Here is a 15,886-nt window from a genome sequence, read left to right as displayed (position 1 = left end):
AAAATCAAGAGATTTTCAACAGAATACCTGCCTCCTATTATGTCAGTTTAGGGGAGGGGAACAAGATAGTAAAAGAAAAATGAGAATAAACAACAACAGAAATCCAATGTCAGTTTAGGTCATTCACATTAACAATGCTAAATGACAACAGATATACTGTGGCTGTCCCCTGCTATAGGTGGTGATGATGTAGATGTATTTTCCATCATGCCAGAGAAAACCAGGCAGAGTTGTAGCTTCAAGACTGTAAGATACTAAACTCTTCACTTTTCTGAGTAGTGTTAACCTACATAGAGCCCAGATGCAATTTCTGAATAAAAGTTGTCTTGGTCCCACCTAAAACACCCTGGTTATCCCTTTTCCCCCCTTCAAGTCTAGGATTATGAAACATAAGGACCTTGGCAGAATTTCGATTGCCTGAGTGAAGGATTAATTCAAGAACTGTGATGCTGCATTAACGGTGTAAGGATATAAATTAGTCAGCATATTAAATCCATAAAAGCTTAGCATGCAGCACAGGTCATTAAAAGCCACTGGCAGAGTCCTAAATTAGTAAATTTACTGACACTAACAATACTTAGAGAGTAGGAGAACAGTACTTCTGAATCTAGATAAAAGATGACCTACCAAGCTGCTGCAGAAAGCTTCACACAGGCTCTGTGATGGATTCTTGCACATCCTGTAGGCACAGGGCACTAAAAACAGCTGTTTCACTAACAAACTGATGAAAATATTTTGGGTTTTTTTCCCAGCATTGGGAACGAAAAAAAAAAAGGCAAAAAATTTTGCACAAGAACTAGAGAATTTTTAATGGGGATCACCTTTATACAAGTTTACATGAAAACCTTAAGTTCATAATACCATGAACACAGACAGCTTCCCATTCAAGGTTAAGCTTGGAAGGACAGAAGGAAGAAAACCAAAAACTAAATATATATTACTAGAAGCACTTGAAAAGCAACTCTTTGGCAGGGAAAAAGAGAAGTATGCATTCCTACAGAGCTCCTATACGAATTCCTTCAGGTACTGGCATTTAGCTAAAACATGATCTTGTTTAATTTGAAAGCTTACATATGCATTAACACATCACAACACCCATTTGCCTTGTTTAGTCATCTGGGATATTTTAGGCATTTCCAATTTGACATTTATTCTAGACCATATTCTAGTACCTTCATTCTGTATAGCAAGCAGAGAGCAACCTTAATTAAGTCCTAAAAATAAAAAGCAAAAATAGAGCTCTATGTCAAAATATATTATTTGGAATAGTTTGCCTCTGCCAACATGACAAATGAGATTTATGTTCTCACCTCACTTTATAAACAATTTTGGTTGTATATGGTATGTAGAGCTAGTTTTAGTGAGGTAGATTGGGCATTATTGGAGTTAACTTTTTATATCAAAGAAATGCCTCAAATTGAATGTTAGTGTCCAAAGCTCCATATTGAAAAAAAGTGGCCAACTAAGTCCCATTCTCTCCAACCTTCAAGTCATCTGGACTCTATATCCCTATATCCCGAGAGAATTGGAATTGTTCAGCCGAGAAAAAAGATGTCTTCAGGGTGACCTAATTGTGGCCTTCCAGTACCTGAAGGGAGCCTACAGGAAAGATGGAAAGAGACTGTTTACAAGGGCCTGGAGTGACAGGACAAGGGGAAATGGCTTCAAGCTGAAAGAGGGTGGGTTTAGATTAGAAGTTAGGAAAAAGTTCTTTACTGTGAGGCACTGGTACAGGTTGCCCAGAGAAGCTGTGGCTGCCCCATTCCTGGAAGTGTTTAAGGTCAGGTTGGTTGGAGCAACTTAGATGATCTCTAAGGTCCCTTCCAACCCAGGCCATTTTATGATTCAAATTTGGGAGAATCACTTCTCTCTCCCCTTAAGGCCTTCCCCACTTTTTCTATTTATTAATCTATTTTTTCCCTTTTGGTTTATATTCTTGAACTTACTTTTCTCACAACAAAGTCCATGAAGTGGCTGTTTATTGCCAATGCTGTCTGCCCTGCTCCTCCTTACAACTCACACCAGGGCTGCTTTCTACTCCACTTGTGTGTGTCTTATTCCTGTTAAGTGGTAAATCCTGTTTCCAGAATAGAGACTAATGACAGGCATTAAGAAAATTAGGAAGTAACCCAAAACATACTCATGATAGTGCTTCTTTACATATACAGAGGTTTTGGCACAGTCCAAAGCCTTTCTGGCATTCTTTAGAAAACTGCATATAAGGAAGACAGAAGGGAAGCAGCTTTGAAGGTGGGATTTGAGCAGGTTCCTGTTCAAACTTCACTGCAAAAGCATAGGAAGAGGGGTTTTTTCTCTCTGCCTCTCTGAAACAAAAACTCCTACAGACAGATATGACAGTGTCTCACGGCTGAACTTCAGCAGAACAACCCCACATGGACAGTGGTAGCAATCAGTGAAACATTCAGCAATTTCAGAGTCAGAGGGATTCCATCCATATCTGAAAAGCTTTGGAAAGTACCTCTAAAAGGACAGTTTTATTTATAAACAGACAACCAATCAGCATTCCAAACTGCTGATAACCAAGGTATAAAAAGCAGTTTTAAGCCGTCATGTTTTGCATTTCCAAAAGGCTGAGGTGCAACATGGAAGAAGATGGAAAACAGCTTGCATACTGTTTGATCTAGAAAGTCAAACTAACTTAAGACTGCTAGCAGACTTGGGTTAAGTCAACACTTTAAACAAACAGCTCACCATGGTATTACCACTCTGCATTTAGAGAACATTTACTTGTTTATAGCAACTAACTCAGAACATTACTGCAATTCAGAAGACAGCTAAGTATGATATGTGTCCAGAAGAATTCACTTTATGCTTGTGTCTTGGCACATACTAAAAAATGCCATTCAACCAGTCCTCTATTACATGGGTCAAAGCAAAAGAAACCAAATCTGTTAGGACATAAAATAACAGCCAACATTTCCCTACATGGTTACAATTTTCAACTTCTTGCATAGATGAAACACGTGATATAAACTTCAACAACACACCTAAACAATGCAATGCCCCTCTACGTCTAGGAACTGCACATAGGACTGCAACCCAATACTTATCCTGTATCCTTTATTTTACTTAAATGAGCAGCTATTTATGAGCCAAAGCTAAAGCCATCATCCACTAAAGCTTTCCAAACCCTCACAACAGAAACTTCTGCAATATTAGGTATCACTAAATATAAGGTAAGAGTTTGAAAATCACACAAGCAACCTGAGGGAACTGGAGACCACAGAAGAAGGAAAAGCAGTAAAAGGAATATCCTGTAGGTAAATATTATAGGATGACCGAACTTGGAAGTGACAAGTCAATCTTTACAGGGAAACAGAGGGAGTGACAGAGGGATAGGAAGCAAAAAACTAGATTTCCAACATTATTATTCCTCTGCCCATGAAACTCTACAGAACAGTTTATATCATGTATCCCCCACCAACACCTGCCCCAGGCTATTCCACAGTGAAAACAGTGGAAAGAAAATATTCCATGATTGACCATGTAAACCTAAACAGAGATGGAGCACTGGATGTTTTCAATATGTAACCTTCCAGTTTATGCCCAGGGAAGCAAGGGAGTCATGTACAGTGTGTATGTGTGTGTATATATATATGTATATATGCAAATTCTATTATATAATACTAGGATTTTTGGTATTAATGCATTCCCACATCATCCATCACAATCCTTTCCATTCATCATGACAAATAAGAAACATAAACTAATGTAAATGTTAGATACTAGTGGGAGGCTGCTTCAAAGATGGTAAGAACAATAGCTGAGCCACCAGCTGGGAAGAAAATACTTGCTTCATTCTCACCCATCAAGCTGCCTTACTTCTTCCCAGAACTAGAAACTTAGGCTTGAAGGAGATCCTAACCCCACATATATTGACATCAGGAAAGCAAGAAGGCTGCTCCCAAACACAATGCAGCAGACTAAAATGCTGGAAGCAGTGGTAGGGACCCTGAAAATGAAAGTCAAAGAGCAACCATGGAGATGGTTGTTAAGACACTAGTTTGTTAATTCTTTGTTCTGCAAGCTATGTACTTTTGTGGAAGAAAAAAAAGTCTCATTTTTGGATGACTAACCAGGCCCTGACAGAGAAAAGAGTGTGGAGATGCCAAACCCCAGCTGTCCTGTTGGGATACCTCATTTGGTAAAGGGAATGGCTACAATCCAGATAGGCCCTCTGGAAGTCATGAGACCCAGGAAAACACTGCACTTAGTACTTTAGGCATGGGACTGGGGGAAAGGGAAACAGAGCAACATTAACAGTACAATTTTCATTGATTCCCCACACACTTTCTTCCTTCCATCAAAAATCTGTCTTGGCACACTGAGTGGATAACATTCACTAAACAACCAACTACCTGGCATTCCCCGTGACACCTTTTTCAAGGAGCAAGCCCTGCATTATTTCTCACACACAACCAAAACCCTGTTTTGGGACTCCAAAAGAGAAAGTTAGTATTGCGCAATGTCTTAAAGCAAAACATCTGGGAGACGACTTGTACAGGCAGCAAGCCTAAGACATGATTCCAACAGCACATCCGTGTCCTGTGACTTACCCACCTTCTACATCCCGTGTCCTGCAAACACTTAACTCGTGCTCAGCATGACACAAAGGAGCTGCTTCACAGGCTCCATACATGTATTATTTATAAGCCATTTTCAGACTATAAACTCTTATAGCCAAGAAAAACCGTGAAGTTACCTTTTCACAGGGGAGCCACTAAAATCTACTGCAAAAAAAGTAAAAACAGAGCTACATTTGTGTTTTGTTTCTTTAAAGAACTTGGTATCTGAAGTTGTATTTCAAGAGCAGACATATGCAGTTACAATAATCAGAATTAAAATTAAAAAAAACAACAAACAACACACAAACAACCTTCTAGAAATATTCTAAAGCCTTAAGATTTAGGGGTCCTTAGGACCCTTCTATAAAAGTTAATCTAACTAAACAGTAGCAAAAGCATGCATGGGTGAACTCCTGTCAAAAACATAGGTTTATTACAAGTTCAAGAGGAGGAAGAAAACTCATTGAGGAACTTGATTCATTTCTTGGTAGGTAAGGAAGAAACAAGCACCCTTTAATACAGTTTTGTTTAGACATATTGTCTTGGGGACTCGATTTTAAATACAAGTTATTATCAAGTCAATAGTCTTCAACAGCAAGGCAGATTTTTAGAAGTTACACTGTGGAAAAAATATTCCTGTTCATTCTAGTAACACTGAATATAACTGTTGAAAGTAAAACTTTGTTTTGGAGCTCTCTGAAGAGAGACTCCCCAGTTCCTCTGCGGAAAAGGATGACTTCCACATATGTAAATTATTCTATGGCACAAATAAATACAGGTTAAAAAGCAGTATTTCCAGCAATGTTTGAATCTTGTTAGGGTTTGCTGTCACTGCAAATGTCTATTAAGGAATTTCATGCTTGTAAAGCAAATGCAACAAACCATTTATGACTGAATTTGACTAAGTCAGTTAATTGGTGCCTATAAAAAACAACCTTTACTGTATAAGGAAACTGTCAAAATGTCAAAATCTTTTTTTTCCCTTAACAAGCACCCCTTAAATAGAAGGAAGATTTTTATTTCTTTGCAATTTAGTTTTAGGTTATATTACACAATATATCATTGTGACTGACAGTAGTTAACATTTAGATATTGTTGACCTATGTGATGTGTCAGGTTTCAAAAGACTCCCAAAGAAAGAAAGAAAATACTCCTACATAGTCAATGAAACCCAAGTAATCAATCTGCCCTGTGGATAAATAAATATAGTATTAGCTAATGTTCTAAATTAACATGCATTAAATTTCCTGAGATGGTTGTCTGAAACATAAATCTTCCTGGTTGATAGACAATATTAATAACCTAATTTTTCAACCAACTGAAGTTATAAATCTTTCAATGGTTTACTTCAATTATATCCCATAGATGTAAATCCAGACATTTCACTATCTTTTAGGATCAAACCATCATAATTCCAGACACCACATACTTTCACATAGTATGGCTCGTGACCATAAGCACTAGCTAGGTCTCTTTATAATCTGTTTTCAAGGTATAAAGTTGCAGGCTGGGTATAAATAACATGAGATCATAGGTCTAGCATAGGTTTTTACATTCTCTGGCCTCTGTTCTTATCTCTGTGGTTCATGAATTAAAAATTCAAGTTTCCATGAAAACATTTATTTAAACATTTGCAGTTTCCTGTGTATAAATATCTTTTACAGAAACTCACATACACATAAAATCAGTAATCTTGAGATTTGGGACTACTATGGAATGTAAAATTTGACTGCACAACAGAGAAGGTAAAACACCAAGTCATATTAGGTCCATGAAGATCTTTCTGGAAATAATATTAACACTAAGACAATGTTTCTGCTATTGCAAGAAGAGCTATGCATGTGACAGAATAAAGAAAGAAGGAGAGATGATCAAGGGAAACACAAAAAGACCTCTAGGAAAACAGAAAATTCAAACACCAGTTAGATTACTGGATGCTGAAAGGAAAGAGGCCTAAGAACAGAAAAACCTCAGTGGGAAGGGAAGTCGTAGAACAAATAAAGAAGTCTTTCCATTTCATTATCTACAGCATTAAATACAGGTAACCTGCAAGTAAGTAAATCCTTCCCATTAAGAAACCAAAACAAACAAACCAAACAAAAAGAGCCACCACAAACAAAACCAAAAACCTCAAAGAAGTCAAACAGTACACAGATAATACTAATCCAACTTATGTGCTTTCCAAAAGAAAGAGAGGGCATCTGTTCCAGCCTGAGGGGAGGTTAGTGCACATTCACCAAGACTGCACTGGTAAGCAAAATTCAGAAGTGATCTAGAAAGGAGAGCAAGTTTTGACCATGTTTGCTCAGTACAGAAATATACAATGTTGTAAAAACAAGAGCTGGCAAAGATGAACTGACAGACAGGTCGTATAAAACCGAGTATCTACATAACAAGAAAGCCAAATTCAACACTGATAAGAGTACAGCGAGGTAGGCAGCGCAAAGTAAGCCTAAAATTTACAGAAAACGATGTGCTAACTAGCATTATTCAAAACTTGTAATTTATGGCAGATCATTCCATGAAAGTATCAGTTCCACACATGAAGTAGAATAACAGTTAAAAGCAGAATAATTAAGAAAGATAGAAAGAAACATAAAACATTACTATATAATCATAGGGTAATTCAGGCCAAAAGAGACCGATGGAAGTCTCTTGTCAAGCCTCCTGCCTGACCTCACAGGACGTCACCTGGGAGATCAGACCACGCTACTCAGGGCTTTTTTTCAGGCATCTTAAAAGCCTTCAAGGTTTGACAGACCCTGCAACAGCCTCTCTGGGCAACCTCCACTGCCTGCCAGTCCTCATGGAAAAACATGCCTTATATCCAGGCTGAATCTTTCTTATCTCAGTTACTCACGTTGCCTCTCATCCACACAATATGCACTGCTCTAAAACGCCTGGCTCCAGTTAATCGGAAACCTCTTTGATTCTCCATGACCTCTCAAACATGAGAGAGAGAGAGCTGCTCTCCTAGGACTTTTCCCCACTTTCTCTCAGCACCACTGGATGCAGCTCAGTGGGTCCTGGACTTATTACGGGTGAAGTTTCCTCGAGTAATCTCTGACTCAAATCCTTAACCCTTGATCAGAGTTCTCCCAACTATGCACAGTGGTCTTGGAGACTTCATTGGTGAAGACTAAGGCCAAGCAAGGCATTGAGTACCTCACCTGCTGTATTCAGCAGCAGAACCACGTTCTCCTTGTTTGGCTTTCTATGACCAGTGTACCATCAAGAACCTTTTCTTGTTACCCTAGACGTCCTTTGAGGCATCAACTCTAAGATAACTTCCACTTTCCTAACACCAATCCCTGCATGCCTGGACAGCATTTCCAATCTCCTCCTCAGTAGCCCATTTCTGCTTCCAGATCCAGCACACTGCCTGCTTGCACTGGGGCTTGGCCATGAGCTCCCTGAGAGCAGAATAGACCATTCTGGCAATCAGAGGATGCTTTCAGCCTTCCTGAGCAAATCTGCCCTTCCGAGGTGCCTGCTATGGAATCCCAGATACCAACTTACTGAAGAAGACAAAGTCTGCTCTCCTCAACTCCAGGGTCTCCTACTCCTTCCTTGCTCCCATCAGGATCTTGAACTCTACTAATTGATCATTGCAATCAAGAATACCCACATTACTACATCTCCAGTTTTCCCACAGCAGATTCAGCTGTGCATCACCCCTAGTTGGCCCACCGGTGCTCATGCCAAGAAGTTGTCCCTGACACTCTCCAGAAATCTGGTTTGCTTGTGTCCTGTTATGGTGGACCCAGGAAGGCTCAAGTATGCTTATTAAAGCTCCCCAGGGGAACTACAATAATCCATAGACTTCTTTGCCTCTAAAGAAGGCTTTGTCCACATCCTCATCCTGAGGAGGGGAGTCTGTAACAGACTAATCAAAGTGGCCCCTTTACCAGCCTCTCCTCTGAACCTGATCCACAAACTCTTATCTTAAACTGTCATCTTTGTCCCACACAAGTATCATATACATTTGAGCTACTCCTTCATGAGGAAAGAAACACTTTCCCTTGTTGTCCTTACTTGTCTTTCCTGAAGAGCCTTTATCTGTCCATCATACCACCTCAAATTCATAGTCCACTCACACCTTAAGAATTTTCCTGGTTCCCCAACCGAAACGCTACTAGAGCAGTAAAGATCCAGAGAACAGCAACAAACTGGATGAGAGGTTAGAACAGATTCTGTACAGGCTGCAATTCAGCAGCCAGCCTGGAAATAAAGTGACCACCAAGGTGTTAAAAGAGAGCAGGACAGCAGCCCACAGAACTGTAACAGCAATCAACTTCTAACCTCTCCACTAGGAGACATGGAGGCCACCAGACAAAGTTAGTGGGAACCAGGTTCAAAAAACAAACAAAACCATGGCAGTTCTTCATGCAACATGGAGCACAACTATGGAAATCCTACTCAAAGGACCCTGTGGGTGCAAGAAGTTGGCAAGGTTCAAGGAAGACGAGTACATACAAGAGAGGCCCACTGGGATTTTACTAAACAAATTGCAAAGAAACTCCTCCAAGGTGAAATTAGTTGGAGGTTCAGGAGTGTTTTACCAGAGCAGTATCATGCAAACTGTGCTCCTCTGTACATATCCATTTGTGGAAATTGCTAAGCAGAACACTGATCTAAATGGACTCAGCCTGAAGTACAACAGCCATCAGTATGAAAGCAACAGTATTAGTTTATCTAAAAGTGCATCAGCCTGACAGTAATTTGTTAAAAATGAGTATTAAATATTTTATTTGCTTCCTCTCAAAATGTCAGACTACGAAAAGTTACAATATGCCAAACTCACTTCTTGTACACTAAAAATAAATTTCCCCTTACTGTACTACAGTTTCACATACAGTTTTCTGTGCATTGGAATACTTTTCAGTAGAACTACAGATTATTTACAAAAACATATATAGATTTAGCAATCACTTCTAAAAAAAATCTCCTAAAAGACGGATTCATAAAGTTTACGTACATGAACTATTGATATAAGAACATTAGCTTTCACTAGACAAGTTGCAGTATCTGTACTTATTTCCCCATTTACCCTATCTTAAAAAACAAAAAAGCTAGCTTTTAATTAAGCTACATATACACAAAAACAGACGCACACATTGGCTGTACTAGGTAAAACAACCCAAACCAGACAACTGCAGCTCTATCAGACCTTCCCTTTCCTCTTTTTCAGGTTTCCTTCTTTATCAGTTGTTCCTTCTTTTACCCTACCCAGCTATCCATCCCCTTGCAGCTATTCTAGTAAGCACTCCATGATTGAGGGTGTCTCATTTCCTCCACCTACCTCCATTGTCAGCCACCCCCTTTCAGACATTTGCATGCGCTCCTTTTAATATAAAAAGTCGGATCCTCATCTGTAATCCAATTTTCACATGTTTTTAGGCATCCACAATTGTCACTGATGTCAGCATGAGCTGCAGACGCCCAGGATCTTCAGAGACTCAACTCCTTGTCTTCCACAACTTCTTAATGAGAAACATTTTGAAGCTTCACTTAGTTATGCTACCAGTACTTTCTACACTTCAATCAGACTTATGGATGAACACGTTAAGAGATGCAATAAATAAGTAATGCTCAAAAACATCTCATGCAGTGGCCTAAACTTCCCAGGAAAACAGATATTTTAAGTTATTCACATAAAACAAGCTAACTCACCTCACAACAGATACAATGAAGGGTACACACAGCTAATTGAAGGGGGTGCTTACCTGAATGACAGCACTAAACCAGCACGTGTTGCCAACATTCTTTAATCCTACTGGACAGTTGTCTTGCCGCTTCCGATCATAAGGGTTTGGAGAGTCACTCCATACCTCTGGATGAGTCCTCTTTAAACTTGCTTTATTTTCTGCAATACTGGCTTCTAGAACTCTTTGGGAACAGAAGGGAGGGAAAAATGTGAGAAAAAAGCAAAAACCAGCACAAACCCCAAAAAACCTACCATGTACTAAAATACCTTCAATTACTAATACAGACATGTTAATAACATCATTCACTTATTGTTGCTGAGCCTGGTTTTAAACTTATATACAATAATATGTCTTTAAATGTAAGATGCTATTTTACTTTTATCTATGTTACAGTAATTCCATTACCTTTTGCAAAATGATATCAGTGAGTGCATGAATCTCCTGTGAGAGCTCAAGATACAAGTGCCATGTCTGCAAGTCATCAATTATTTAAGAACCAGATTCCAACAGGATGGACAAATTTTAGGCAGCACTAATAGTGTAGTGCTTTCATCTACAAATGCTTTTATCGCTATGCAAAGCACAAAGTCACCAATCTTTCTTTTACTGACAGGAAGCCAAAGCTGGCTAGGCAACTTTCAAAAATGAAAGCAGTTTTCTTAGTTTCCATTTTTGCAACTTATGCAACTGTGTTAATCACTTTACATAGCAAGCAATTACTTTATGAGCCATGGAAAGACATCTCCCCCCCCATTTTTCAAAATGCCACCCAACAAGTTAACTGCATGCTTCAATGACCACACTCTTTGCAGGAAACTGTTCCTAAGTGATTTATGGGGAATATCCATATTTCACATGGCAGTAAGATCTGATGGGCGTGAAGCTCTTAAGCTTCACTCAACACAGTATTTCTATATCAGCACATATCCTTAGTGTGGTGACAAAGAACACCTTAAGAGTAATTTGTGGTAGGCATATTCTAAATAGAAAGATGGACATGGATATATTCAGGTCATGTAACAGTGGCTCTAACTCTCAAGCAGAGCTGGCTGGCATGTGCACTACTGACACAGTGGTCACTGTCCCCAACCATCCAGTCCAACTGTCATAAAAAAGGCTGAGCTGCTCTCCAGCTGCTGCATTTGCCAGGCACAGAATTCCAGGAGCTGCATGACAAGCATCTAAGCAGTCTGAGCAGTGTGAAGCATTGCACCCCTTCAGTTCTAGACCCAGTAAACACCAAAGAAAGGCAGGTTTAATCTGCTTTGTAAATGGAGCTCCTAAAGGACAACGTTTGAACAGTGCAGGGGAAAAAAAAAAGAAACAGGGACACACACAATGTAATCCCTCAGTTTCCTATCTACATTTCTCTTTCAAGCTATGTTCCTGTCAAAGAAAGAAAAGGTACGTTAGCAAGAACTACAAAGCATCATAAGAATTTACTGCAGGTAACTGCTCTGGGGGACGTACTAATTCTTATTGCTACTTATTTTGACATAAAATAGAATAAAAGAAGCATTCTGAATTTGAGAGACTGTTTAGTGCAAATATCACTTTTGTACCAATGTATCTCAGGAAAAACCTAAAACTGGTAATTTCCTAAGGATTAATCAATTTCTAACATTTAGTTTTTGACACATAACTTTGTTAACAGCACTGAAAGGACAGGCTTATAATCCTCCAAGACCTTCTGCTCTGACACCTCTTCAAACAATGCACAGGGATGGAACTCTTCAACAGTTGATGATTCTCAAAGTCGTTTACAATAATGTTATCTCATAAGCAAACCCCAAAATGTAAAAAACCGGTCAAATTTATTTCTTTTCTCACCAATACAATTCTCTAAAAGTTTTAGATGACCAGTGTATTTCTGCTTTGAGAGCAAAAGTTATTCAATGAGGACATTAACAATCAATCAAAAAAAAAAGTCATACATAGTTCAAATAATTTCCCATGCAGGTAGAACTACTAAAAATCTTGTTTAAAATAAATTGAAGGAACCTTTAAAACTGACAGGAAGATTGACAGACTGGAATAAATTTAGAATGATGTTGTAACAGGACTACAATACCTATTCCACACCACTTGTGTTTCAGGGAAACAGTCAAACTTCCTTCCCCATCCCCAACCTCAAGAGTATTTCAAGATATTTCAAGATTGTCAGAAAAATAAGTATTCTAAAACTGAAACAGTTTGCTCACCCCAAGGGTATTACCATTCATCAGCTTAATTACCTACTAAAATTTCTTCCTTGATTTTGTGTTTCTTTAGCAGGTAAAGGATTTCCTCTCTCTAGCTCCACCTCAAATCTGTTTCCATTTATCAAAAAAAGCATTTGATTCTCAAAGCTTCATGATATTTTTTCCTTAATTTTACTTTTAAGATTATCTATCCTCAGAGAGCACATGGAATAGCTGCACATTCATTTTCATTAAAGCTGTGATGCAATGAAATAAAAAGTAAAAAGTGAAATAAAGTGTAGCGAGCACAGTAAATAGGAACCTAATGATCAGCTCGGAAGCTACATAAATGAATGTATTTACCATAGTGAGTATCTCTTATACTATAATGTTCACTGTATTACATTCAAACAGGGAGACTACCTGGATAAGCAATCTTACTCACACATAGCTCTGAACAAAAATGACCATCCTTCCAGAGAGTTAGCACAAGGATTTAGCAATTCTGATGACAGAGCTGAACCCCCACTTTGGGACCCTTGGGGAGGACAGCAGCAGCCGCCAGCCCACAGCCATAAGCGACGTGCAGGGTTTGGCATCTCTCCGGCCTCACGGGACCCAGGGCTCCCCAGCCTCCGAGCGCTGGAATCTTGTTTGGAGGGAAACGCTGTAGCGAGGGCTCAGTTAATGCCAGGCTTGGCATTCGACTTGAAAGCAGTGTTTTATTTCTCTCTGTAACAAGCTGGGCATAGCCAAGCAGCTTTGCAGGGCTCACCAGACAAAGCAACAACCCTCGGGCAAACCGAGTCCATGGCACAAAGGTTCAGTCAGACCACTCTGAGGAATCCCACTCAACATGCTGCAGGAAACCCCACTCTGTTGGGCTACTCAGCTAAAAGAACAAGGAAAGGTCTTTGTACTGTGACTGTCCTACAGCTGGACATGCAGGAATACCCCTGACTCTACAACCCTCCTCAGTCTCACCTTGGATCTACACACAGAAACCACAGTGCAGAGTCCTCAGCAGTTTCAGTGACAGTGATTAAAAAAAAAAAAAGCCTACGGGCTGTGCACATCCTTGTGCACTGACAGCATGGGCTCTCATTTTTATGTGGATACTACCCCAGGCACAACACAGGCCAGCTAATTCCTCCTTTCAGCCCTATCTCCCTGGCTTCCCCAGTGAAGCCCTATCTGGCTGGCCTCAGACTCCTTCAAGCCACAAAAAGTGATATAAACAGGAGAAACTTTTTCATATTAGGAAACAGGCTGATCATGCTCATTTCCATGGGAGATTAGAGAGAAGAGTAAAAGACTTTAAACATGCCATGTACAAGATGTTCAGCTTGGACACTTGGACATTTCAGCTGCACTCCTCTCCTACCTACATAGTAATCAAATCTGTCCTCATTAAGTCGCACAAAGGAATTACATTCAGGAACACAAATTCTATGTGCATTACAACATTAATTACACAACTCAAGAAATTCCATTAATTGTCCCGTGGAAACCCTAACAAAATCTGTGCAAGTTAGGTTCCAAACCACTATGAATACCTTTGGAAAAAAAAATATCCTCCACACCAAAGGCTATTTAATTACGCACACGGCCTACATTTTTAAAAATGAAAGAATTCCATAGTTTAATTTGCTTATTATTGACTTCCTATTTGATTTCTCCTTCTTTTTTACTCTAGAAAATCAAAAGTAAATGGCTGCAGCTTGACTTGTTTACAACCACAGTGTTCTACTTTTTGTTTTGAGAAGTCCTGCGAAGATACTGTGCTTTCTATTGGAATGCCAACATTCTTCTGTGGGGTGTTAACTACAAAGTAATTTTTTTTAATTTTATTTATGAAAACAGACTGAAGTTCTGTCCTTAAGGAAACTGATTGAACAGTTCAGATCAAGAATTCAAGAATTCTGAACTTCCTGTATTTGTTCAACTCTGACATAATTTGCCGTCAACTCAAGGTGCTTCTTGCCATGTTACTGAGTTGATCTCAAGGCTGCCAAAACCTCCAAGATTCTCGCTCTTCTCTGCCTCCATTCACAAGAAAAGTCCCAACCCCTTTCTTATGTCATGATATACTCTGGGTCTTTGAGTGATTATTTTTGTAGGGCTTTGGGAAATGAATTTGTGCAACAGGTCCAAAGAATACTACAGCAAGCATAGAAAATGTGGTACAGTGCACCAAGGGGGGGATATGGCCTGCAACAAGCTCTTGATTTGGCAAATGTTATGGTGTGCAATTTTGCCTTTAAATACACAACGCTATTTCATCAAAAGACCAACATTTTCTCTGCATATAGTTGAACAGATTGTCTATATGCCTTTGTACATACAGAAAAAAATGGCATACTTTGTTATTTTCTGCAGCCAGAAAAATATACACTGTAATTTAAGTGGAAAGTATTTATAATACTAAGTTATGGCCTAAGCAGATAGGACCAAAAACCACAAAAGACTCTTTTAGTTTGAGAAGTGAAAAACAAATTCTTCAGGGGAAAAAAACCTAAATCTTCAAGGCTCCCAAGAAGGGAGCACAGCAGAAGCAGTCAAAGCTTGGGGAAAGAAAAAAGGGAGAAAATTGTCCATATACAGAAATAGGTCCATCTTTCTGAGTGCCTGCCTAAATCATAACTCTGTAATTATGACAATTCTGTCCTTCAAAAGGAACAGGCACAAGCTGAACTCTGAAACAGAGCTGGACAGAACTTCCACCGCAATCTCGTATACATGCACATATTGAGGTCTTAGAAAAAACCCCCACCCTTAAAAGCTTCTCCCAATTATTAATGAGAATATTAATTCCTCTCACCCTACCTTCCCCTGCTGAAATATATTATCTTAAATTTACATAACAAGATGGCTTTTATCACAGATGGGGGAAGGAAAGATATGTTTCCTCTCAGAATTAGTATATTCATTTTTGAAATGGAAAAAGAAAATTACTATGGATAAAGTAATATAAATAAAGTAATAAAATATCCATATTCTCAGAGTTGGAATTTTCAGATAGAGTGAACTGAGAAAAAGAATTATTGTGGTTAATCGCCCCATCTACATTATTTTTTTATAAAACTGGCCTTTTACGAGGAGGTGGTACTTTACCTCCTAACAAGGGTCAAACCATTGCCTGCTTCCCCTACAACAAGGCTAGCCACAAATGAAAAACTCAACATCTCTCCCAAAGCCAGTAACAGATGGAAAAAAAGACAAAAAGAAACAACATCCCTCCCACACAACCCTACACCCAAGCTTAGTTCAAGTCCCAAATATTTCATAATTATTCAAAAATTACCAAAAATATACACTGTACAAAAAGTTATCATAAAATCTGATCAAAAGTTCACTTATCACACCCAAGTTGAGAAAGTTTATAAAACTTTAAATCGAGAAGTTAACTTCA

The 15,886-nt window shown here is 39.0% G+C and overlaps 1 protein-coding gene across 3 annotated transcripts in view; it reads right to left on the bottom strand.

Moving 5' to 3' along the window:
• USP25 (ubiquitin specific peptidase 25) overlaps window positions 1-15,886 on the bottom strand; it is a 69,672-nt gene that overhangs the window by 42,903 nt on the left and 10,883 nt on the right. For 2 of the 3 annotated variants that reach the window (XM_027680876.1, XM_027680877.1), the window contains exon 4: window positions 10,313-10,475. Coding sequence is in view for 1 of the 3 variants with exons in the window: in XM_027680878.1 (XP_027536679.1) it covers window positions 9,889-9,924 (36 nt within the window). In the remaining 2 variants the exon portion in view is untranslated. Of the gene's footprint in view, window positions 1-9,888; window positions 9,979-10,312; window positions 10,476-15,886 lie in introns of those variants that run through there. The other variant, XM_027680878.1, reaches the window with a different exon arrangement.

This window comes from Neopelma chrysocephalum, unplaced genomic scaffold (genome assembly GCF_003984885.1).
Source record: "Neopelma chrysocephalum unplaced genomic scaffold, ASM398488v2 Primary Assembly neopelma1_60, whole genome shotgun sequence".
NCBI lineage: Eukaryota > Metazoa > Chordata > Aves > Passeriformes > Pipridae > Neopelma > Neopelma chrysocephalum.
Note: the sequence above shows the minus strand (reverse complement) of the source record. Positions and strands in the feature narration are given on the sequence as shown.